Source organism: Nanorana parkeri, unplaced genomic scaffold, assembly GCF_000935625.1.
Source record: "Nanorana parkeri isolate BGI_ZX_2015 unplaced genomic scaffold, ASM93562v1 scaffold205, whole genome shotgun sequence".
Taxonomy (NCBI): Eukaryota; Metazoa; Chordata; class Amphibia; order Anura; family Dicroglossidae; genus Nanorana; species Nanorana parkeri.
This window is the reverse complement of record NW_017306473.1, coordinates 1,118,341-1,144,090: the sequence shown is the minus strand read 5'-3', so window position 1 is coordinate 1,144,090 and position 25,750 is coordinate 1,118,341. Positions and strand designations below refer to the sequence as shown.

At 40.1% G+C, this 25,750-nt stretch overlaps 1 protein-coding gene across 1 annotated transcript in view; it reads right to left on the bottom strand.

Annotated features, from left to right (window-relative positions):
* The window catches only part of PLS1 (plastin 1), a 68,223-nt gene that overhangs the window by 18,146 nt on the left and 24,327 nt on the right, over nt 1-25,750 (bottom strand). Inside the window, exons 2-10 of the mRNA XM_018555621.1 lie at nt 24,185-24,300; nt 12,986-13,149; nt 8,995-9,124; nt 8,706-8,838; nt 4,790-4,871; nt 4,540-4,705; nt 4,219-4,361; nt 2,994-3,071; nt 1,395-1,584 (exon numbers count right to left, since the gene is read on the bottom strand). Coding sequence (XP_018411123.1) covers nt 1,395-1,584; nt 2,994-3,071; nt 4,219-4,361; nt 4,540-4,705; nt 4,790-4,871; nt 8,706-8,838; nt 8,995-9,124; nt 12,986-13,149; nt 24,185-24,254 — 1,156 coding nt within the window. The 5' untranslated portion in view covers nt 24,255-24,300. The remainder of the gene's footprint in view (nt 1-1,394; nt 1,585-2,993; nt 3,072-4,218; nt 4,362-4,539; nt 4,706-4,789; nt 4,872-8,705; nt 8,839-8,994; nt 9,125-12,985; nt 13,150-24,184; nt 24,301-25,750) is intronic.

The window sequence follows — 25,750 nt, the reverse complement described above, 5'->3', positions numbered from 1 at the left end:
AAAGAAAATGGTTAGTATGTGCTGCTGCGGATGGGGAGGAGGGGGTGCACTGGGGTAATAACATGAAAATATTGCTTTTTAGTGACACTAAACTCAGAAGTTTAACTGTAGATCTTCAAATCATCTCTGAATTCATGCTGACACTGTCCTTCCTTCTGGAGGGGGGCTACTTTTGTTCCCCATGGTCCCTGTGTGTGTTGTAAAGTAGTCACCACTCCAAGCTTGCTCCTGTGATGAACTACAATCTCATGTTTAGTCTACTAATTTGTATTGAGATTGTAGTCCATTACAGGAGTGAGCTTGGAGCGGTGGCTACTTTAGAACACACACAAACGTAGCCACCCTCCAGAAGGAAGGACAATGTCAGTGTGTATTCAGAGATGATTTGAGGATCTACAGCCGAGCGATACACAAATAAGATACATTTTTATTAATAGATAAGTTACATGAATACATTTTTAAGATTTAAATCCTGAGTGGAGTGTCACTAAAAAGCAATATTCTCATGTTATTCTGCCAGTGCACCCCCTCCTCCCCATCCCCAGCAGCACATACTAACCATTTTCTTTATTTCCTGATCCTTCCATTTGGTTATTGGGGATATACATTTTTCTTAATAGTTAGGGTACTAAATGCATTTTTAAGATTTAACTCCTGAGTTTGGTGTCACTTTAAATACACAATTTATCTTTAATTGCTATTTTATACTTTAACACTATGGAGTGTTGTTTTATCTCAACCCGGAATGGTACCCTTTTCTCCTGTCTTAAACGTAATGCTTTATAAAACCTCACCATTGACATCAGCCAGAATGAACATTAGTGAAGTAAACTTTACATACAAATCAATGCACAAATGAATAAATACCATATGAAATTACAGTGCTTGCTGTCACTTAATATTTAGAGCTACTATTTTTAATCCCATCAGATACAAACTTCTAATGGCACACAGCCATTAGGATAATGAACAAGTATTGGTGCTGTAAAATATTGACAAATCCTGCGCCTGTAAACAAGAGTCCAATAATTGAAATACAGAAAAAGGTTTCTCGATTTGCCATATTCGCATCAACACGGAAAAATTTGTCAGCATGCATTGAACACCTCACTTCTGCAGTTCTACAGGGGGAACCCCAATTTTAGTGGGACTACATCAATTAAAATGACATGTAGGAGCCCCAAGTTATTAAAATATGATTCTGAGATTCGCTAAAATTCATCCAGCAACAGTAATAGTTTGGCTGTGTTTTCATCCTTGGTATGGTGTGAATTTTAGATTGTAAATGGACAAGAATACATAAAAGATTATTGTGCACTCGGAAAACTCGGAAATCTATAGTAATTGATTTAGTCTGTGAGATCTCATGATGCTATATCTAATGTTTTACTTACCTTCTATTGAATCAAAGTCATACCCACTGGTTTTGTGCAGAGCTGGAAACATGTTGAACAGATTTGCTACAAAAGCTAAGTTCAGTTTTGGGTTTCCTGAAACCACGTCGGATGCTGTGACAAACTGCCGGCCCCCCACTTTGTCTGCTTGGTTCAGCATGTAGTCGGCCCGCTTTATATCGTTGGGTTCCTGTCAAAAAGACATAGGCAGACAGGTACAACGTGTATAAAGTGTAAAAGTATGTTATTTAGCTGATTAATCTGTTTACATTAGAAGGCTGGCAGGCTTACATGATTCTGGTGAAACAGAAAGTAACAGGAGAAGAGATAAGATTTCAGTAATTCTGTTGTGAACCTTGAAGATGATTTTTTCCACAGTGCTTATAGCTATAGAGGTGAATAAGGGTATTTTTATGCATTTAAATACTTTAGTGTGCATTGTTGGGGTACAAGTTCACCTGAGGGCTGTGCTAAACATGCAGCAACCGATGCTCGCTGGAAAAAACAATGCGGATGTGCCGATCCCAATGCATTGCACTGTTACCTTTTTTTGTTAGAGCTTTATTGAAATGCAACAAGTGATAATTTATGAATTTCTATTCACTGCAGCAGGGTTGCAATGTGGTGGTTTGCGCCCCAACACTCATGCAGTACTTTTTTTAGTGCAATCTAGGGTGTGCAATGACTGCATTAAAACAAGGCTTTTTGCCTTGTCTGTGCATTGAAACTGCACTGGGCAAGGCTGCCAGAGCGAATGAAAACATTTGAAATTGTTATTGAACATTTTTTTTCTTAAACTGAAGTTAAAAGAGAATTTTGGGGTGAGTGAAAAAACACTCATCCCCATAATTCAAGCCGGCCTGTGACACTGAAGCTGTCACATGACAGCTCTATTGATCAGGAAAGTCAGTGAACACATACCGCCGATCGCTGACTTTCCGATCCTCTCCCTTCAGAGGGCGGTGAATGTCAGCCTCCAATCCTCCAGCGCTGCCTGGAGGAACAGATGGGGGAGGGGGTGGGCACAGCTGGCTCTGCCTCTACTGAGGCAGAGCAATCAATCACCCAGCTGTCAATCACCCAGCGGTCTGGATCTCAACTGTATTGTCTGGATCCGCCCCGACTGCGCCACGGTTCTGCGCTCTTAGCATATAGCCACTATATACTGAGTTTTGGGTCACAAGAGGATATGAGTATGTGCTCCTGTGACCCTGAAGAGAACTATGGCCAAAAAGGGAAGGCTCATAGTTCTCTTTTGACTAAACTCGCAACGCACCTGGACAATACGAAATGAGTATATGGTAAAAAAAATACATTAGAAAAGGCTACTTTCAGTGAAAACCACACTCCGAAATAATTGGTGGACATTATAAGCAAATCTTAAGTCTATCTGTAAAGGCTCATCTTGGCTCCACACCCTTCCACCTCCAAATCCCTGCCTTGGTTGGCATCACTAGGCAATAGGAATGCTCAACAAATGGCAGAGGTGGAGCAAAGCTCAGCAAACAGGGTTTGCATATAACTTCAGAAATCCCTATTTCTGCATCTATCCATTATTTTAACATTTATTGAATCAAGAAACAAAAAGTGTTAACTTACATTAAACCCAGCAAAGTCTATGAACACATCATCCTTGGGGGCAATCTGTCTTAGCAAATGGAAGTATGCTTTGGAATCCTTAGAATAAAATAAATACATTTGGATCAGTATGTCAGTATCATAACATTTATTCCGTTAACTGTAAAGTACTGATTTACTAAAGGTAGTAACATAAACACTAGTCTGTGTTCACTTGAAAGACCAAGCAGGTTCCCAAGAAATTTCTATGAGCTTTACTTCCTCTGAATATATTTGAGTATGTAAAGTGAAAATAGACTGATGAAATAAATATAATTTTTTAGTAGATCATTCTTGGATTTTTGGTAATAGTGGAAGAGTAAAACATAAAAAGAAACATTCTTTGTTATGTGATGTTTAATAAAGGTCAAAAGAATTCATAAAGCTTAAAAAGTTTCATTAGGAATGTTTCATTTTTTAACATAATGCTGCCATCTTTCTTAATAAGAAATATGCCACCAAATGAGTGGGTAGTGAAAAGGAAAACTGAGATTATAAAGTGAATTTCTACCCTGAGTGTTTTCAACTGACTGCAGAATGTTAGTGTATACCTCCCTGGTCATCTTGCAGAGCTCCCTGGAAATCCCTAAAACCAGTGGCATTCTCAGTTGGAACTGTGAGTGAGTAGTGAGTGAAGCACAATGCTCAGTCTTCTAGTTCTTCACCAGCTGGAGGTTTGAGAGCATGATATTGATGATAAAGAATTATGCAAGTGGTGAGGGAAGTAATGGAAAAACCCATAAAATTGCAGAGGCACCCAAATCTTCAGTAAAAAAATGATAAGAAATGATCCATAAAGGGACATTTATTAAACACTAAAATGATGCGTTTCATGACTAATTTTGTCACATCCTCAGGTTTGTAGTGTAGATTTTGCCACCTCTGCTATTTTACAGACATTTTCCATTACTTCCCTCCTTGACTGAGCAAGGCAGTTGTCAATTTAATGCAGGAAGTGGGCAAAAATCCTTCTTGAGAGGAAAGGGCAGCAGAGGAACTTACGGACAGGAAAAAGAAATGGAAAGTTTGTTAAGATCTCTGTTAAAATATCTTCAGAATATGTAATTTTGTATATGTATAGCATAGTATATATGTGGTGGCTTTTTCTATATTTTGATACTAATATCTCATGATAATATCTCATCAATAATATGACCACTAGATGATGTTCGAGGTTAAGGAAATATAGAGTCAGTTCTGGACACACCTTTATGTCACTGCTGAAATTTTTTATATTTGGCCACTGAGCATTGGTGAGGTGGTAGTTCACCCAGCGCAGCAGGAGCTCTTCAGGGGACAGTTTCATCAAATCTTCCAGGTTTTCCCCATCTTTTAGTAATGCAATCAGAGCTAGAAAAGGACAACAATTCACATTATTATATTTTTTAAATCACCTTACTGCCCTTATTCAGTCATTTAAAGTAAAGAGCATTATGCAAAGTCCAACTACCCACAGCAACCAAAGTTCATACCCTTTGCACTTTTTATACATTTTATAAACAAGCCCCCTCCCTCTTTCTCGAATTACCTTCATTCTTGGAGATTTCAATGTCAGCAAACAAACCAGCCTTAATGATCTGCCATAGGAGCCCAAGCACCAAGTGTGCTTTTCCTTCTTGTAAATCGTGTGCACCTATATTTACTACTGTACAGCCAATGGCAGAAGCGGAATTCAGAGCCAAATTGATATTTTCCTGGAGAAATATAATAACATAATGCGGTTTAAAAAGAAGACAATTAATCTATACAGGTAATTTGGTATTACATTGATCACTTACTGAAATAGTGAATGGTGTCAGTTTAGTCTTGTTAATAGCCCTCTCATCAATAGTGTCTGGCTGGGACAAGTTGATCATTTTGCTTAATTAAAAACAAAAAGAAATAAATAAATCTTTGTACACAACACTTGCCAGTTGTACATAGAGACATTAGACTATTTGATGTACTAAAGGCTAAAGTAGAGTATCTAATTAGCATAGTGAATGAGGTGAAGCTCTGCTGACTTCCATCATCCAATCAAGTGCAAGCAAAATTACAGGTTTTTTTTCCCTTGCACATGATTGGTTATTTTTGCAAAGTTAATTTTCACAATATTCACTAAGCTAGGGGGAAACCTCACATATAAAGTTAAATTTGCAGAGCTATTAGCTCTGTGAATCTGGGAGCGTTCAATCTGTGCAAATAGATGGGGAAAAAAACGTTTTTACATACATTTTCTTTTCAAGTCGAATTAATATAAGAGGGAGCTGGGGACCACAGGAAATAAGTGTTTCTATGCTCCCCAGCTCCATCTAGTGGGCAAAATGCAATACTTTTTACATTATATTCAAACTGAAAAGAAAGCATACTAAGAACGTTCATATTTGCCTCTGCACAGAATCATAGTTCACTGAGATTCACAGGGCTAATTGTTTATAAATAGACCCTTTAATGTAGTTATAAGTAAGAATCTCGTATGATTGCTTATTACTGAATTTTGTGTTTAGGCTCATATTTTGTTCTCACAATACAAACTTACTGTGGTGGTGTAATCATGTGGTAATCTAAATGTATTTGGAGTGGAAACATATGCAACATATTATTTGGACTGGATTTACATGTTTTATTGATTTACTAGCCTTATTGCTGTTGTTGAGTGTAAGTGTATGTACACTAATTGTGCGCCCACAACAAAAACATATCTTATGGCATAGAGGGATTGGAGTGAGTACAGCGCATTCATGAGAGGGTACATGACTACCAACAGATCAAGTATCATTAATATCTTCACTCAGCAATACAACCGACAAAAGAGCGTGGTGTCTAGAGAATATGGAAATGTCACAGGGCATTAAAAGTTCTGGCGTTTCTGCCAATAAGAAGGTCTGTGTTTCTACGGTGGTGTAAAATAGGATATCAAGGCTTAAAAAGATCATTGTGTTAAATGAAGTAGAAAAAGATAACAATGCACTATTATAAAGAAATACATTTAGAAAAAAGATGTTCCCATAGAAATGCTGGGTATTTCAAACAATATGAAATTGAATGGTCCTTGAATATGTTGGATACCAAAGTAATTGATTAAAAAGAACTGGGCACCTTGACAAGTCATAAAAAATGTATATCTCTCTCCTGTTTCCTATTAAGATAACAAAACAGGCAGCTAATCCATGTGGAAACAGAACAGATACATTTTTGTGCTGTAGAAAGGATGGCAAAAAAGTGATGGGGCCAAGACTAATCTAAATAGGTAAAAAAAACACATCTATTTCCGGAACTAGAGGAGACATGTCCTGATTCCTGAAAACCTGGACGGCCTGACACATGTTTAAAGCCACAGACACATGTGCTGCCCTAACCCAGTGAGAATTCTCCCATGCTATCACAACGCATTAAACACAATCCTTTCCCCTTTCTGATGAAACCCCCCCAATTCCAACTGTTTCCCCACACAAATCGGATATGAGGAAGGCCACTTTCCACACCGGGGGAATGGACAGGTCTCTCTCTCCCTTTTCCTCCTGAACCCCTTTTCTCTGAACTAAGATCACACTCTTTTTCTTTCCCTATTCTACCCCACAATATATCCTTGAAACGAACATTGGAAACCTTGTACAGTTTCCTGTGGTGCACTTAAATCAACCATAACCCGATCCCCACACTCCATACTCTTATTCCACCCCGGATACTAGCCGCACTGATCTGTACTAATACAACTTTATAGCAACATCTGGGTTAACCCATTGCACAAGATTATGCCCATTCTATATGTTTACATGACCCATTTGATTGAATTAGATGGATGAACATTTGACCAACCCTCTTTTATTTTATTTGTATTTTATTTAGTAGGTTTTAGTATAAAACCTTATGTACCCAGTCCTCCCCTTTTGGTGTTGACTTATTACGTTGACTATGTGCAATGATCTAACCATTGTTTAATTTTGTCTATTTCTGCAAGGTTAAAGCTTGTAAGTCTGACACCTTTGTATAAACCAATAAAAAGATTTACTTGTGAAAAAAACCCACATCTATTATCTATCTATCTATCTATCTATCTATCTATCTATCTATCTATCTATCTATCTATCTATCTATCTATCTCCGGATATTTCTTCTCTTTTACTGATATCTCAGTGCAAGTCTGTAATTGTTTATCAGTATTTTCACCCAAGAGTCAAACAACTTTCGCCCATGAATCTTGGGTGAAAAAATTTACCCAAGTGGCAGCTGAGGACCTGCACTAATTCACTGATTTCCATACAATGAAGGGAATTTATCAAAACTAGAGCAGACAAAATCTGGAGCAGCTGTGCCTGGCAACCAATCAGCTTCTTTCTTTCATTTTAAAATCTTAACGCAACAAACTGAAGAGAGAAGCTGATTGGTTGTCATGCACAGCTGCTCCAGATTCTGTCTGCTCCAGTTTTGATAAATTCGTCCCAATCTGTTTATAGCTTTTCCTGTAACCTGTTTTTATGTTAGCAATCCCTAATTTGAGATAAAGACAACAGCTAAAGGAAAAGTCTACAAATCTATATGATATGCCATCAATTTAAAGTTACATTAAGCTTTTTAAACTTTATGAAACACACCAAAACAGGTATAACAAAAACTCTATAGTTTCTCTATAAAATTCCATTTTGCGGTATTATTTAGTTGCTCTTTACCAGGATTGTTGACGTTATTGTTTCTCTGTACCATATACACAAGGTGTCGATGTATAGGACAGATATTGCTTAAACTGGGTCTGAAGCAGACCGATCTGCCTACAGTTTCATGCACTGAGAAAATGTTGCTTCTTTTATGTATGGGAAAACCTAGTGTTAGGCTTAAAGTCCATTTCCACCTTTGCAAGTGATTAGCATTTATTGTGGTAATGTAGAGGTGCCGTGATGATGTATATGTGTGCACATTTTCAGGACTTACATTGCTGGCTTCCTTCATTTTTTTTTTTCATAATCTTTTTATTCAATGTTTTCTCCACAGGAAACTGAGTCTGACACCGGGGTCAGATTGTAGAGCAGGCTGTAAACAGCTGCCCCTCTCCCTGTAGCACGATCACTAAACACCAACTCTGCCTTTACACTATCCAGGGGGGTTGCCACTATGAATACTAATGAATGGGAGGTAGAGAGCTCAGAGAGAGCTCAGTTGTAATATACACAGATTGCTTGCAGACCACAGAGGCAGCTATTTCCATGAGGATATGAAGAGGAAAGCTAACACAAAAAGCAAGTTTCGGTGTCATATACAGCAACTTCATATACCTGTTTCATGCACAGTCGGTGTACATTGCTGGCATGTTTTTTGTTTTTTTTTAAATACCTCAGCAAGGGTGTAAATGCGCTTTAAGTCTCTAAATGAATTCATACTGAGAATAAAAGGTATGATTCGAGGAAGTGAATCAGTCTATCTTATTCACACAGTAAAAGATGGCATTCTGGTCCACTGGGCACTTTATTAAACAATAAAAACTGGAATGGATACTGTAGAGGAAATAGATAATTTTTAAATATACTTTTTTTAGCGTTTGGGAGAGAGATCAAACCTAGAGAACACCTAAAATACCTGGCAGTGCACGTTAAGGCTTCCTACCTGCGTATATGGTAATATGTTACAGTGATTATAGGAAGGATAACTATTCAGATATGCCTTGTACATGCATTACATGAAATAAACAGTATAAGTAGTAGCTGCACTAGAAGCACTTACCACAGTAAAATGCCATCCCTGAGGGATGTAAACAGGCTGCTGTTGGTGGGCTCCATGGGTAGAATATGCTTACAGTCTGGGTCATCTATCAGCTCTTGATTTATCCAGTTTGCGAAAGCCACTTTCTCTTCATCTGAAAGAAGCAGTAGCACAGTTATCTACTAGGAGAGTATTGACAATTTGAAGATGCTGACTTGTCCTTTGATAACCCCAAGGCAGACCAAGAACTTTAGAGTATCACTTACCAGCCCATACAATGAACTGAACACTAATGGACACAGTGTGTTACCTGAATATGAATGCTGTGTTCCCTGGCTGGAAATGTTTGAGGTCCCTCCTAAGGCTGTTATCCCTTGCTTCCTGGTAACTGATCTTCGGAATGATCGACTCACATCTTTACTTTTAATTTCCTGCGCTAACTGTAGAAGAAAGCAAACGTATGAAGCAATTGTGTTTAAACAAGGAGTGTTTAGAATTAATATGGTTAGTAAATTGACATGCGACATGTAAAGTATTGTAAGGCTATTTACAATATGACTTAAAGCACTACTATTCTTAAATTGTATGAAGTCTTGAGCTAGCCATACGAATGAGTGGACGTTTGGACATGCCAATGCCAAGCAAAAATCCCATGGGCATGTACATGTGCATGGGGGAATGCTGCAAGTGTCCTTCTGGAGTTTAATGCCACCCACAGACATGATGTCATTTCCATCACCTACGTTAAAGTGAACATGTATTAGTGAACAGGAAAAAGCATATTATGTTAGAGCAACGGAGAAAAATATATGGCCCCTACCACCCATGTGTTTTTAAAACGAATAATATTCAAAAGTAAGCCAGTGGTGACTGTTAAGTACATTTATTTTCTGTTTTGTCTTTCAAAATACAAGCTGCCTGCTGTTGTTGCTGAATAATTACCTCGGTTGCTGGGTAGATCTTCAAATCAGCTGACTGTTGGTGGGAAAACAGCTGGCCAATGAGTATAACCTCTCACCTGTATAGTCACTTCTGTCACTGGACGGTGTCAGCAGTTACCTCAGGATTGGCAGCTGGACTCACCTCTGGATTATTTTTAGCCTTACCTGCTACTCACCCACCCTCCCCTTTGCTCTACTTTCACTTGTGGAGGTCAATCTTTATGGGGTAATGTCCCCCACTTTGTGGGTGGACAGTGGTTGGTAGATGGTAATTTGGTTGGTGTAAGTTATTGCTGCTTGAGTCTTGATGACTAAGCATGGTGGTCTGTTAATGGTTAACAGTGGTTCTGTTTAGTAACAAAGGTCTATTTCATGGTAAGAATTCATAAAAACCCAATAACTGGTCTGTGGCCTATACTTTTTCCAAAATGTATGTTGTGTGTTTTTTTTCTTTGTTTTGTTTAGGTGTATTAGTATGTATACTGCTTTAAGAAGTATTCCATTGTGAAAGATTGCCTCTGTTCAGAAGCTTCTTGAGATAAAGACCGATGACTGCTGCTCTCTCCTTGAGCAGGTTGACTGGTCTTGTATCTGCCACCTCCCTCTTTAGTCTTCTACAGGCAGCCTGAGGTGGATGGGTCTGCTGGGTCCTTTGCGCCTATTCAGGAATATAGTTAAATAAAAGTTTTTGTGCCGGAAGGTCAGCTTTTATTCAGAGTGGTGCAGAAAGCAAATGATCCTGGTTGTCTTGTTAAATCAGCTAGCACTTTATTGCTATCCTAGTTTAAAAGATGCTGCAACAAATCTATGTAGGTTTTAATTAAACAGGTCAGGTATTAGAATCTCTAGTTTTGTACCGAAGTTCATTATAAACAAAAAGGATGAATAAGTGGTATTTTATCATTCAAGTTCTGTAGCTATCAGTCTCTTAGGTGATCTAATCTGCTAAGAAATAAAACAGTCTCTATGTAAATAATACTTGTTGGGCTAGTGCAGAGTGTATACCAGCAACCCTCTCTTCTCTTTGCTGTTATTAAAGGACTTTAACTTGCCAGCTGTTCATAAACAGAAAGGAACGTTTTCAAGGTAATAAAGTTAACAACAGACATCTTGTGGCTGATAGTATCACTTTAAGCATAAGATATTGCATGCACTTAGTCAACTATAACCAGAGTTCATTGATTAGAGTGAAAAAGTATTGTACGCAGCTTGCCATTCCTTCCCATAGAGGCAGCATGATACAGAGCAACCCTCAATCTAAAGTTAGCCATAAACAGTAAAGATTTTGACAAGCAAAGTCAAAGATCTAAGGTCTATGATGTCAGAAAGATTCAAGTATAACTGCCAATCCTCCTTTTTTTAATTCGTCTATTGACTCAGCTCTATGCAGTGTATGAAAAGTGTATGCGGCTGAATGGATCAGAAAACACAAGTGGCCCATAAAGTGTTTGTTTCGGGTCATGCTGAAATAAACAAAAGAAGCAGTGTAATTCTGCGTCCATTTTACCAAACAGTTACCTGAACAGGCCAGCAGCCCAGGAAAGTGCAAACACAAGGACAAATACAGACATTATTATCATAGGCATGAACACATAGGCACTTTTGGGTCGCTTAGGCTGTGTGTGTTCAGCAGAATTATTTTTAGGGGTCCTGTTGCCTGCTGATACTCATTTCTTGTGCTTCAATCAATTGGTTCAATAAGACATTCATTTTTGGGGGGGAATTTACAGATGTATCCTAAAGGGTGTCTAACCCAAGAGATTCATTCCCTACTCCAGCTAAATATTTTGTTTCCAGTTATGGATAGAGAGGGGAAGATTTAAAGAAGAACTCTGAGCAAAACTTTTCTTAACCCTTGCAGTGGGGCTACCCCCCAAGTGCATCTATTTCTCAAATGATCTATTTTGATTGCCCAGGTATTACTATTCATAATTATTGAATAAAGTTGCATAATTATTATTGCATAAAACGACCCATTAGCTGGAGAGTGGCACTGAATGCAGGAAGTGATGTGAATATACATCACTTCCTGCATTCGGGGACTAAGAGGAGATCAAAGGGAGTTCGTATACTGAACTCCCTTTGATCTCCTGTCACAGAGCCGTGCCGGTCCCGGCCGCATCGGGCACAGTGGATCTCGGGACCGGCAACGGCAGTGACAGCTGCTGATACAAGCGATCGAGCGTCTCTCGAGACGCTCGATCGCTTGACTGTAAAGCTCCGGGAAGCTGCTCGTCGGCCTCCACCGTCTGCTCGTCACGGACTGTTTGTGCTGTCCGGATAAATAACTTTACCAGCATTTGAAATGTGTTCAGAGTACAGCCAGTCTTTTCCTTAGCATTTGTGCAGTTTGTGGCGCATAGGACGAGCCCCTGCTGGTATTCATACTTCTGCCAAGTAAAATGACCCAGTTACTTAACCTGTACATGTCCTGTTGTTAAAAAAGAAAAGTTAATGTTAAAAAGAAGGGATGCACCGATACCGGTTTTTCCGGTATCGAGTACGGGTTTTTTCGGTATCCATGCTCCCTCGTCACCAGGTAACAAGGAAGCATGGAGCTGGCTTTCTGGCCAATCAGGAAGCCGGGCGTTGTGTAATAAGTCACTGCCCGGCTTCCTGATTGGTCGAGAAGCTGGCCAATCAGGAAGCGGGCAACGAGTCATTACAGGTGCCCAGCCTCCTGATTGACCGGGAAGCCGGCTCCATTCTCCCTCGTCACCTGGTGACGAGGGAGCATGAAGCCGGCTTTCTGGCCAATCAGAAAGCTAGGGGGCGGGTAATGACTCTTCAGCTTCCTGATTGGCCAACTTCCCAACCAATTAGGAAGCTAGGCGGTGAGTCATTACACGCTGCCAGACTTCTTGGCCAATCAGGAAGCTTCCTGATACTGGAAGCTCAGGTATACGGCTAAGCATCGGAGCATTTGGGTGAGTATGAGTACTTGTGCATCCCTATTAAAAAGTAGTAGATGGTAATAGTAGCAGTAAATATAGACTATAGCTAGTACTAGGTAGTCACATCTAACTGGATTTGCTCTGTGTTCCCTTATGTTTTCTTGCAGTTTTCTCATATTACTGCACCAATTTCAGGGTCTACAACTCCAAAATGATTGCCAATATATCTGTAAAGGTTCTTATCTCTCCATATCCTACTGGCTATACCGTAACCTACATAAGTGAGAACCTTCATAGACCCATGAATTGAATCTTGTCAGAACTTCCCTGGATGATGACAAACTAATAGAAGAAATATACAGTTGTTCCACATAGACTGTGTAATATATTTAGTTATTTAAGATATGCAGATATTTTTTCTTTGATGTGCAACTGTGTGTAGCTAAAATGTTCTATAGATACTCACTGCTACAAACTCCTCAAAGTCAATTTTGCCATCCTTGTTGCTGTCAGCTGCTGTGAAAATCTTCTCTATAATCTCTCTCACGCGGTAGCCTGGCAGTGGGAGATTTGCTTCTTTGAACAACTGTTGGAGCTCATAGTCATTAACATGTCCGCTGTTGTCTGTATCTGCAGTAAGAAAGACATGTTTTTTACTTATTCATGAAACAGTGAACATACTGTTGTAGTAGCACTGGACTTTGCAAGCATTCTATCCAAATATATTGCTATATGAGGACTGCTGATGTCCTTGTGGGATCTAAACCACAGGTGAAGCTTTCAACTCACCAAAGTGACACTAAACTCAGGATTTAAATCTTAAAAATACATTCAAGTACCTTATCTAATAACAAAATGTATGCGGACAATGCCATTCCTTCTGGAGGGTGGCTACTTTTGTTCCCCATGGTCCCTGTATGTGCTGTAAAGTAGCCACCACTCGAAGCTCCCACCTGTGATGGACTACAAGCTCACGTTTAGTTTAGTTTAGTAATTTGTATTGAGATTGTAGTCCATCACAGGAGGGTGCTTAGAGCAGTGGCTACTTTACAGCACATACAGGGAGCATGGGGAACAAAAGTAGCCACCCTCCGCAAGGAAGGACAGTGTCAGCACCAATTCAGAGATGAGTTGAGCATCTACAGACAAGTGATACACAAATAACGTACATTTTTGTTAATAGGGTACTGTGTTGCGATATATCTTAGTGGACTTTTTCAGACACACATAGATTTGCAAGAGAGACGGAGGTTTTGTTTGTTTGTTGATAGAAACTTGGTTCATACAATGGAAATGGCCAACAATACAGCCCAAACTGGTTTTACACAATGGTGTAGCTTGTCCTGTATTGATTTGTATCACAATGGGATGGTGATCGTAAATAGTCACGCCTAGCCTGGTCAAGGCTCAAATCAAATCTTGACTACTGATGGCAATTTATGGTACAACGCTGCAACCTAGAGGTGGGAAACTGTATTGCATTTTCCTAAAGGTCTAGGGGCGTAGCTTCCATTGTTTTAGGCCAGTTTTCTCTCAATAAAAAGCCAGAGCAGTTCACCAGCACAGCACTTCACAAGACCAGGGCTTCACAGGAGGGGGACAGTACGAGGGCGCTTCACAAGACGAGAGGACTTGCTTGAAGACCAGGACATACAAAGGATACTGCAACGAGAAGCCATTCTTCCTAGGCCAAGTCCTGCTCATCACGGAATTTGTGGAGCCTGCAGCCTGCAGTCTGAAGCTAAGTACATTTTCAATGTTTCCCCTCCTAGAAATCATACTTGTACTAGAAGATAGTGTAGTGGGTGCATGTGAATGTTTGTAGCAGCCAGTCATGTTGATGTATTTGTTTTTTCCTGTAACTAAGTTTTATACACGCAGCATTTTCGCCAAGTAAAGTACTTTTAATGCTACTGGGTCAGTTTCCTTGAAGTTTACTGCAAGAACAGACAACAAATAGAAATTAAAGTTTTGCCAAGCTTTACAGCTGGGCTCATCCTTGAGACGTAACTGGGATTTGTAGTCCAGAGCATTACAGGTACTTGAATGTATTTTTAACCACTTGATGACTGGGGTGTTAAACCCCCTTCCTGTCCCGGCCATTTTCCAGTATTCAGAGCTGCAGTATTTTGACTGACATTTACTCAGTCATGCAAGGCTGTACCAAAATGAATTTTATATCACCACTTTTTTTTATTGTTTTACTATATAAAGAAAAAAGTACCAACATTTTTGAAAAGAGAAACTGTTTTCCTTAAGTTACACTATGACACATTCATTATTACCCAATTTTTTAGTACAATATAAAAGGTGGGGTCACATCAGGTAAATAGTTTCCAAACATGTCATGCCTTAAAATTGCATGCGGACATGAAATTGCTTAGCAATTTCGTGTTAACAATGATTGATGGACCTATTTGGCTATACAAACCATTTATGTTCCCATCCTCAAAAGAAGATGTGTTATAAGTTATGCTGCTGCGCAGCAAACAAGAAGTTATATACATAATAAATATTAGTTATTATTTATCTTCTTTAAATTAAAATGTGGTTTTAATAACAGTGACAAAAGGACAAAATAGGACCTATAGCACAATTAAACCTCTCCAATGGAATTTACGGTATAAGGTATGATATAAACCAGGGATGCACCAATACCGATACTAGTATTGGTATCGGTGCCGATGCCGAGTATTTGGGGGAGTACACGTACTCGTCCAAATGTTCCGATGCCCAGCCCGATATTTGACCTTCCGGTATCAGGATTCCGGCCTCCTGATTGGCCAGGAAGCCGGCTCCATCGTCACTTGCATGTAATGACACACTGCTCGTCTTCCTGATTGGTCGGGAAGCTGGCCAATTGGGAAGCCGGACGGTCGAGTTATTACACGCCCCTCCCCACCCCCGGCTTTCTGATTGTCCAGAAAACCAGCTTCATGCTCCCTTGTCACCTAGTGACAGGGAGCAAAGAGCAGACATGTGGCTTGCCTTGCTGTGTCTGTGTTTTTGTGGAGACACACAAAACTTACTTGCACACACAAGGGTAGCTCCATAGGACCCTGCATGGGAATAGAGCCGCCCTTAATCAGGGCATCAGGGCAGCTGCTGGGGGGACCAACTGATTCTGCACTAAACTTTTAAACATGAAGGAACAGCATCCATTGTAAGTGATTTCATCAGGGTTTAAAAAAAAATAGCTTAAAAAACTTTTTGACTTTAATGTCACTTTAATCTGGCCCATCAAGCATTTGCACTTAGTATTGTGAATGCTGTAAATGCCATCCTCATAGTAATAATTAGTTTGAGTTCACTTCCTAATTATTACAAAGAATAGAAGTGCAGGTTAATACTTCACTAGTGGTTCTACAGCCCTTACAAATATGTAACTTTGTACATGCTTTTCACATGGAATAATGTTATAAAGCTTATCCTGTATAAGCTATACAGTTGTGATTTACTGCTGCATGCACAAAGTACATTGCATGGCGGCCTTGCTTCTGCCTTATAAGGAATTGTTTTCTTCATAGATAAAGATGACCTAGCTTCCTCCTAGTTTCAAGTTCATTGTGAACAAAAAAAAACCATTTCTCTTGACGTTTATTGGGGACCACAGTATCATTAATGGGGATATTGCAGTCGACAAAATGTGTGGGTAAATTCAAAAGAAAATAGGCTTGTCCCACATCAAAGAGACCAGGCATAGCCATAGCAGAGATTGCACCAAGAAGGACAACAACGGTTGTGTTAGAGTCCAGAACCAAACATAGTGTGTTCATAAAGGATGACAGATCTGTAGAAGCAGGTAAAACTCCTACACTCTAACTACGTTCAGGTTGGGAAGCTCCACAACATGACAGAAACAGGACAGAGGATGATATGACTTATTTTCTTCATAGAGAGAAGAGGAGAAAAGAATGAAGGAAGGATTGAGCTGTAAACTTAACATTTTTAAGACATGGCTGAGAGGGTTAAGATCAGGAACATATTGTCTGCAACAAACAATGCTGTTTTAAGCACCTCTCTCTGGGCAGGTTATTAACACCTCCTAGCTACAAATATGCAAATGCAATCAACGCCTGGTTGCGATTAACAGATTATGTGGATTGGAGCAACATTCACCATATTTATTCCCAGATAATTTTTTGTACAAGTCATTTTGAATTGAGAAAGCTGGTTGGATGACCAGTGAAACATCTTCAAGAAAAAAACAGCAAGTCCAGTTGCCTTGACTTATTTTTTACAGATAAAAACATCAGGGCCCTGTTGCAAGAAACCATGAAGGGCAGAATCCTAGGGCCCAGTGGCACATGCGACCACTGTGACCCTGGTAGTTCTAGTGGTAGTGCAAGATGTCTCCTTGTGTGTGACAAATTCATCTATAGCAGCCCAACAATGCTTGCTTAGCTGATATAACTTATATCAGCTGTGTAGTGTTGGGCTGCTAAAGATGAATTTGGCACACACAAGGAGGCACCTTCCTTCACACCAACACCACCTCACAACTTTTGCTTCCCACTCTCTTCAGCTGTGACGTCACACTCTCACACAGCTCAGACTCCTCCCCTCAGCGTGTCAGTGCCACATCCTCCGTTGACATCAGCGGCAGTCATCTTGGAGGAGCAGCAGGCATTGGTGGTAACGGCTGTGTTCTCCAAACAAGGAACCAGTGGAGTGGAGAGAGCTAGCCGGGAGGAGAGCACAGCCTAATGAGCAGAGAGCGGGCTGCCAGAGAGCCCTCCCCTGCCCATCTAACATGCCATAGGAGTCTAACATGTCGTAGGAGTCCCTGGGTGGTTACTGGGGCCAGGCAACAATGTGGGGTGTGCCCTCTTCTTTCTTTCTTTCTGCCCCCCCCACTACCACCACCACCAAGTGACGGAACAGCAGGGCCCGGTCGCACAAGCGACCACTGCGAGTCTGGTAGTTCCACCAGTGTTTGTGGTACATTACAGATTTGGTCTGCATACATGCATTAAACTTAATCTGGTAAATATTAAGAGAACACATCTTTCTGCTATGGAATTGGATCGTTTATATAGAAAAATCCAGGACCCTTGGAAAGTACATTCTCATTATAATCTATCCATAATGTAAGATTTCCCTCCAAGGCTCCATACATAGTTCCACTGCAACATTCCAGTGCACTGAGGGAAATAGGCCCATGGCATCCTTCCATTTAAACATGATATCCTTTGTCTAAACCATGGCTCTAGAAAGTTTATTTTTTTATGGAAAGTCAAGAAAATCCTTGACCTATGTCCTCAAAGTAAAAAGGCTGCAGTCCAGTCTTCTAGAGTTTCCTAGGCTATGTCCTTTTTAGGTTATTCGTTGGGAGCCTTGGAGACGTTGCCCCTAAAAGAATGAATTAGATAAAGGCTATCTGTTCACAAAAACTAATGGGAACTCCTAATAATTTCTTGTAGAGTACGTAAAGCAGGAGTGTTAAAGTGTTATTAAACCCTCCATTTTTTTTGTTGCATATATCTACTGCTACTAAGGGCCCTATGTTCCTTAGCTCCGCCACTGGATGCGTGCACCCGCATGCAGACACCGTTGGACAGGAAGTGCCAGCAAGCACAGAGGAGTCAGCGCTGGATCGGAGACGTGCCGCAGCGCTGGAGGGACAGATGAAAACGACAGGAAAGAAGACGAAGATCAGATTAAGAAACATCATTTAAGGTAAGTGATTTAATTAACATTGGGGGAGGGAAAAATATTTTTGACTTTAATGTCACTTTAACCTCCCTGGCGGTATGATTATTTAATTTTTGTTTCCTTTTTTGTTCTATCTCTTTTTCGTTTGTTTTCTTTACTTTTAAAATTCCCGCCAGTTCCGCCCCCCCCTGCGACGCGGACACTCGCAAGGGACGGAACCTGGAAGACGGATGCCGGCATCAGCCGCAGGGATCGTGGACAAGGTAAGAGACGCTATGCTGCAATCCCGAGTGTGGCTCGGGGTTACCGCTTATGGTACTGAAAATTAACCCCGAGCCACACTCGGGAATACCGCCAAGGAGGTTAAGCACTAGACCACTATGTCTCCTTGTTTTTGGTTCCCCCATAACAAAATGTGATGGCAAGAAGGAGAGCATCATAGATTATTTGTTTACGTCTTGAAAATTTACCAGCATGCCAAACAATTGATTCAATAGAGCACAAGGTCACCAATTGTCAGGATCAGGATCATACCCATGCACTGTACACATGTAGTCAGCCCACCTGCTCTCTAACAATTAAAGGATTGAGTGCACCTATCAATTCACACACATATTGTCAAGACACACATACACATTGCCAGGGCAGACACACACATGCACAGTGTTGATGCAGATACACATGCACACATGAACAATGTCAGGGAAAACACACCCATGCACAGTGTCAGGACAGAAACACACATATACACACACCGTGTGAGGGCAAACACATAAACAGTGTCAGGGCAGACACACACACATTTACACGGTGTTAGGGTAGGCACATACTCATTGTCAGGGCAGACACACATGCCAATACACCAGAAATTGTGTCAGGGCAGACATACATACAGTGTTGCAACAAATGCACACACGTAATGAACAGACATATACGGTGCACACTTTGCACATGAGTCACTGTATTGCTGTGGCTTCTGTACTCATACAGTTAACTTTGATGAACCGTGTGCTAACATGGCTATATTACTGGAGGTTATACGTTGCGTTCCAGGTGGCCATGCTAACTTATTATCTGTGCATAAACAAACATTCTCCATGCCTACAAAATCCATTTGGTACCATAGTACAATGTTGTGTGACTGCAAGTATTATAAAACACTGGTAAGCTAGATAAATAATGACAAACTTAAATAAAACACACCATTCGGAAAATGCCATTCTAGGAACGGGTACATTTTGCTAGGGATTAAGTCTGTTTTTTTAGAGATCAAACTTCAATATCTTAGCTGGCATTACTCTGGAATATCCCCCCCCAATATTAATAACAATTAGAGACACCATTTTGCCTGGCCAAAAAAAAGTCATATGTCCTAATATTTTGTTGGACCACGTTTAGGCTTTGATTACAGCATTCATTCGCCATGGCATCATTTTGATGTCACAACATTTATATCCATCCAGAGTTGCATTGATTGTTCACCAAGATCTTGAAGTGATGATGGGAGAGTCAGACCTCTGTGTAAAGTCTACTCCAGCACATACCAAAGAGTCTAAATGTGGTGAAGGTCTGGACTCCAAACCACTCTTTCGCAATTTAAGCCCAATTAATCCTGGCATTGTCATCTTGGAATACACCCATGCCATCAGGGAAGAAAAAATCCATTGATGGAAAAACCTGGTCATTCAGTATATTCAGGTACTGTAGGCAGCTGACCAAATTGTTTGGGGACATAACGTTGCTGAACCTAGACCTGACCAACTGAAGCAACCCCAATTCTGTGTTTGCAGATGACACCAAGTTATGTAGGGGTATACAGAACTTACAGGATGTCTCCAACCTACAAGCAGATCTGAATGCACTGTGTGATTGGGCATCTATTTGGCAAATGAGGTTTCATGTTGATAAATGTAAAGTTATGCACTTGGGGGCTAAAAACATGCATGCGTCATAGACTCTAGGGGGAGTATGTTTGGGGGAGTCAATGGTGGAGAAAGATCTGGGTGTTCTGGTAGATCATAGACTCAATAATAGCATGCAATGTCAAGCCGCAGTTTCTAAAGCAAGCAAAATACTTTCTTGTATTAAAAGGGGTCTAGACTCCAGAGAGAGAGACATAATCCTGCCCGTGTACAAAGCATTAGTAAGACCTCATCTAGAATATGCAGTTCAGTTTTGGGCACCAGGTCACAAAAAGGATGTTGTGGACCTGGAGAAAGTGCAGCGAAGAGTGACTAAACTCATAAGAGGCATGGAGGAGCTCAGGTATCAGGAAAGATTAGCTGACTTATACAATATTCAAGTCTGCACACGTTTTAATAGTGGAAGGAAGCAGGACTGGACACCTGGTATTTGTGTGTGTATTCTTGTAGTCATATTTCCAACATATATTTTTGTGTACATAATGTGGCATAACTGCAACTGTGTACATTACATTTTCTAAAATCTTGGGAGAAATGTTGACATGTGTATTATATTGCCATTGTTATTTTAATGCCATAAATCAACAATTCACTTGTTGATTTTGTTCAAATGGCACAATAAGCCATTCAAAGATATTGCTTTTTGCACAGATGTTCAGCACCAGCACTGTAAAGAGAGCTTTAAATCTCCACCCTTACATTATACCTATAAAAACAGACAGTGACACAAGTTCTAAGAAAGCCTTATAAACAATATATGATTAACACTAGTATGAGATTAAGTGCTTCTCACTCACCTCAAAGTTCTAGCCGACCTGTGACAATGAGACTGTCACAGGTCGGCTCAGTAGATCGGGCGCTGACTGGCGGAACGGACAGGGGAGGGGGCGGGTACAGCTGGCTCTGCCTCCGGGTAGGCAGAGCCAGCTGTCAGTCACGCAGCTGGGTGGATCCAGACATAATTGTCGGGATCCGCTTCAGCTGCGGCATCTCAGTATACTGTAGCTGTAGCTCGCGGTATACTGAGCCTAGGGTGAAGGGAGGACGCTAGTTGGTGTCCTCCCGTTACCCGAAGGAGAACTATGGGGAAAAGCCTTAACCCCATAGTTCTCCTTTAATGTACATTTATCTTGCAGATAGTGATTGGGAACGTGCTTATTTCCAAAGTACTGGTATAAAGATCTGGTATTGTAAAGTTCTTTTTCAATCTTCTCCCCTTGAAATTCTCACTACAATGACTGCTAATGTGAACCTGACTGTAAATGGTAAAGATGATACATGTAAGAAGGGCATACTTCCTCAGTGGTTGATACTTAAATAGCCTTGGGAGGCGGGATTTAATTTATAGTATAACTGGTCCTGTGATTGGGCTGGGGGTGGAGCCATACCCATTGTATGCTGCCATGTAGGTGTCAGGAAATATATATATATATTGTCTCTATACAAAACTTTCTTTGCTCTTAGTTTTGAATTGAGTGGTGAAGGGTAAACCGTCTATCATGCTTTATTGCTGTTTGTGTTCCTACTGAAAGTTTCTATGTGGTGACTGGGATTTACTGGGTCCCTATTTATCTTCCCTTTTCCTGACATTCTTTAGGAATTGTTTGTTCTTATAAAAAGTCTGATGTTAGAAGCTTTTCATGGCTTCATATCAGTCCCCTTCTTTGTCATCAGCCCTCCATGGCCGCATGGGAAAAAATGCCATAATAGGCTACATACATCAGACTTTTTATAACAATTAAGGGTTCCTGAACATGCTAAAAATATGCATTACACCAGGAAAGACAAATGGGTATCTTAGGCACCATGCACATGGAAATGAAAATACATAAGCCAATTTCAAAAAGCACCTGCAAGCATGTAATGCTTTGCTGTGGTTGAATGCGCACCTGGACGTTTAACAGCATCCAGGTTAATTCAGTTGACACAAACAGGCATTTTCTTTGTCCTGGGACCATTTAGCCTGAATTTACGTAGCTGAACGTGTGTAAACGCAGCTAATCTCTTCTAGATTCAGGAACATCTAAACACAGGAAAAATTATCTGGGAAGCATAAAAGTTGTTTATACTTTCTAGATAACTTCTCCTGTGTTTAAAGCCAGAGGCCCGAACACAGAAAGCCTTATAGTGAAATAATACATTGTAAGTACTTGTACATATACCTCCTTTTAAGATTTTTCTGAAGCGGTCACTGTACCCTGTTTCAGGAATACAAATTGGAGACATACTGCCACCTCCTGGATAAGATATCATTAGGAATGTTATGGGTACTAAGCTTTCTGCCAAAGTCTGTATACCACTTCGCCATACATGATATGTAATTGGAGCATTAATGGGATAGATTTTGATTGAAATACTGAGAATGGATTTATGCAAATGAAAAAATTATGATTACAAACAAAGCTTTGAAAAATGTGTTTCGTCTTGTAGATAAATAAAAAGAATATTGAATTTCAAATAATGTGAAATCCAATTTAACCCACTATACTTGTCTTCAAATTTTTGGGTTATATATGAAGAATAGGATGGGGCATGTTCAATGGTGAGCCCATACAGATATTGCCACATCATTGTGTGTGTACATAAACATTAGCTGTTTCATTCCCAATCAAGTTTAGTCAGTTTCCAGTAGTGTTCTAGGTGGAGGTGTCTGACATGGTGTTTGTTATGTGTTAGGCATGTCTGCCTGGAAACCAGGCTTGCCTTTATTTGGAAATGAGCTAGCTAGGAGGTTGCACTTAAAACACAGATGCAATGTCAACAGCTAGGAGGGGTCACCCTGCAACTACCAGAATGTGAAGGATATATTTAAATTAATGACTACAACCCTTGATAGTATTACCAGCACAAAGTTGGAAAATATTTAAGAGAGATTTGTACTAAAATGTAAGAGAGTTGTACTGCTGCACAGTGATCTGCAATACAGTGGCATATAACATGTAGGTAAGGAGGACTGCACATGAGGTTCCAGAGGTGTCACTGGGCATACACAATGGAAAATAATTGCTGTGCCTGCAGAAATATACATTGAAGACAGGGTAGAATCCTCAGCATACACAGGAATACTATGTGAAGGATTCCAGTGAATATCTACCAATTTTTCTTTTAGGAAGTGTAATGATGTCATTGCAAAAGTGATCATTCTAAGGTCCCTAATAGTTAAAGTAAACCTGTGAAAAACCCAGGAAACTTAAAAGAGAACTATGTAGTACCCTTTTTATCCCATAGTTCTCTTTAGGGTCATGGGAGGACATATACTCACCTCTGCCGGTGACCCAAAGCTCAGTATATAGAAGGGCTATTGCCTGATATCGGAGAGGGGAGGGAGGGAATCCCTGCAGGGAGCCTGTGACTGACAGTCACCGCTCTCTGCAGGGAGATGATCGAGAAATGAGAGAATTTTTTTTTTTGGCTGGGCAGTGTATGTTGATTTTGGAATAGTTCCAGAATATTCCTCTTTAGTGTAACATTAATGTTTCCAAAGAGTATGGAATGTTTAAGAACCCTTTCAGGTGTCCTATCGGGTATATTCTTATCCCACAGACACAGCAGAAAGTAAGGGGAATTCTTTCCAAAGTGAGGGGATAGTCCCTCTAAGACAATTGTCAATGCAACAGGTTGGAAGATTTCACCCTATTGCTGTTTCTATGATTGTGTTGGATTTCCTATTGCTCCCTAGTTCTTGAGGGAATAATAACTTCCTGCTGGGAGCATCCAACCTAGCCAATTGAGCCTTCTCCCTAGATCGATCAGTGTCTTTAGAGTTTGTGGACTGTCCAAAGATGTACAGTCATTTCCCAATATGAGCATAAGTGGCCAGACAGAGCACCAGTCTAATTTCTAAGGGCATCATTTATAGTTATACTTATTTAGACATAAGTATATTGTACAACAGAGACGGAGAGACCTCTCCCAGATAGAGGAAGAAATGAATGGGCATTATTAAGTTAGTACTCTGACATGGGATAGTTGGAGGCCTAATCATCTCCACAACCTTACACAAACCACCATCAGCTAAAATGCCATTACAGGTGTCTCTAAGTTAATAACAGTCAGACCTGTATGGCCAAAATATAATTCAGACTTACCAACTTTGTCAAATGCTTCTCTGAGTTCTTCTAACTCCTCCCTAGTTATAGTGATTGTGTTGTTAGCCATTTCCAGGAGTAGCGAGGTTGGGATTTCAAGAGGCTTTACCTGCGACCTAGGGGTAAAAATAGGGAGTTAAGGCCAGTTTAGGCTGATACATGTAAGCAATTATTACTGTTTAAAACAGTAGTACCAACTTTCTCCAAACTTTCTGAGATGGGAAAGACGGACACTCTTTTGCACAAAGTGTGTAGGAAAAGGACACACCCTCTGCCACACTCCCAGTTATTCTGATTGTGAAAAAAATGAGCAGCTTAACCAACGAGTACTTTTTTCATCACTATGGTTCCATTATACTGGCTTTAAAAAAATATATAATAATAACAACAACAACAATTTGTTAGCAAAAAGGTTTGTGTGAAACATTTAGTGTAGTGTAACACTTTTAGTTTTTATGTATGGCATTTATTATAGTGGTCGACGCCTCTTTTGTTGTAAAAAATACAGGGACAATCAGGGGCAAATCAGGGACAGTTGGGAGGTACGTCATTAGTGTTAGTACAGGAGGTATTGGTGTGCATGGATGTATATCTTTGTTTTCAGTAGCATTCCCTAATTGTTTTAAAGTTGTATATCCTCTCTTTCCCATTGCCATCTTTCCGCCATGGCCAATAAATGTGGCTGGCATGTGACATAAATGGTGGTATCTGCACAGTAAAGTATCTAGTGTGTAGCACAAATTCCCTCCTTTTGTATGTCAGCACCTTCTCTGCAGTTTTTCTCAAATGCATATGAGTAGAATGCTGTCACAAAACAGTACATGTAAACACTGCATGTGCATGTGTATGATATACTATATATCATCCAATGTCTACAGTGTCTGCCATTGTGTATATCTGTATATCATTTAGATCTTCATCATTTCACTGTTTGTGCTGTCTCCCATTGTGACACTAAAAACAATTATTATATTTCCTAATCCTGCTGTTAGTGGAAACAATTCCAGTTACCAGCCAGAAGCTGTTTATCATTACACGTCATTACTCCAATGATCTTCCTGCCGCTGACATAAAAAATACTTACAAGTATAAGTATATTGTGTGTCCTAAGTCCTGTCATTGCTGGATAGCAGAGAAATAATGCTGCTCAGTGCTCTTTCAATGAATGATGAACTCAAGGGAAATAAAAAGGACAAAAACGAATGCAGCTCTATAATCATTAACACATCCTTGTAGCGGCAGTAAACCGCTGTGTGCGGGGTGGGGTCTGAACACATAAAGAATTTTTTTTTTTTAAATCCCTAGGGGAAAGAGGAAGACATTGTTTCCTACCTCCTAGCTATTTTATATTTTTTGCTGTATTTATCACTTCCAACTTTTTTTTTTTTTTTTTAATTTAGGCAGGGTAAGTACAAGATTTGAACCTGGCATCAGCCCCTTGCGGTTCTTGTACAGTAGAGCTCAGACTAGGGGTGGGAGAAGCCACACAAGGACCAATTGTGTTGCAGTGTTCATGTGCTAATAAGGAATATGCTGATAGAAGGAAGATGTTCCTGGCTCTTAGCA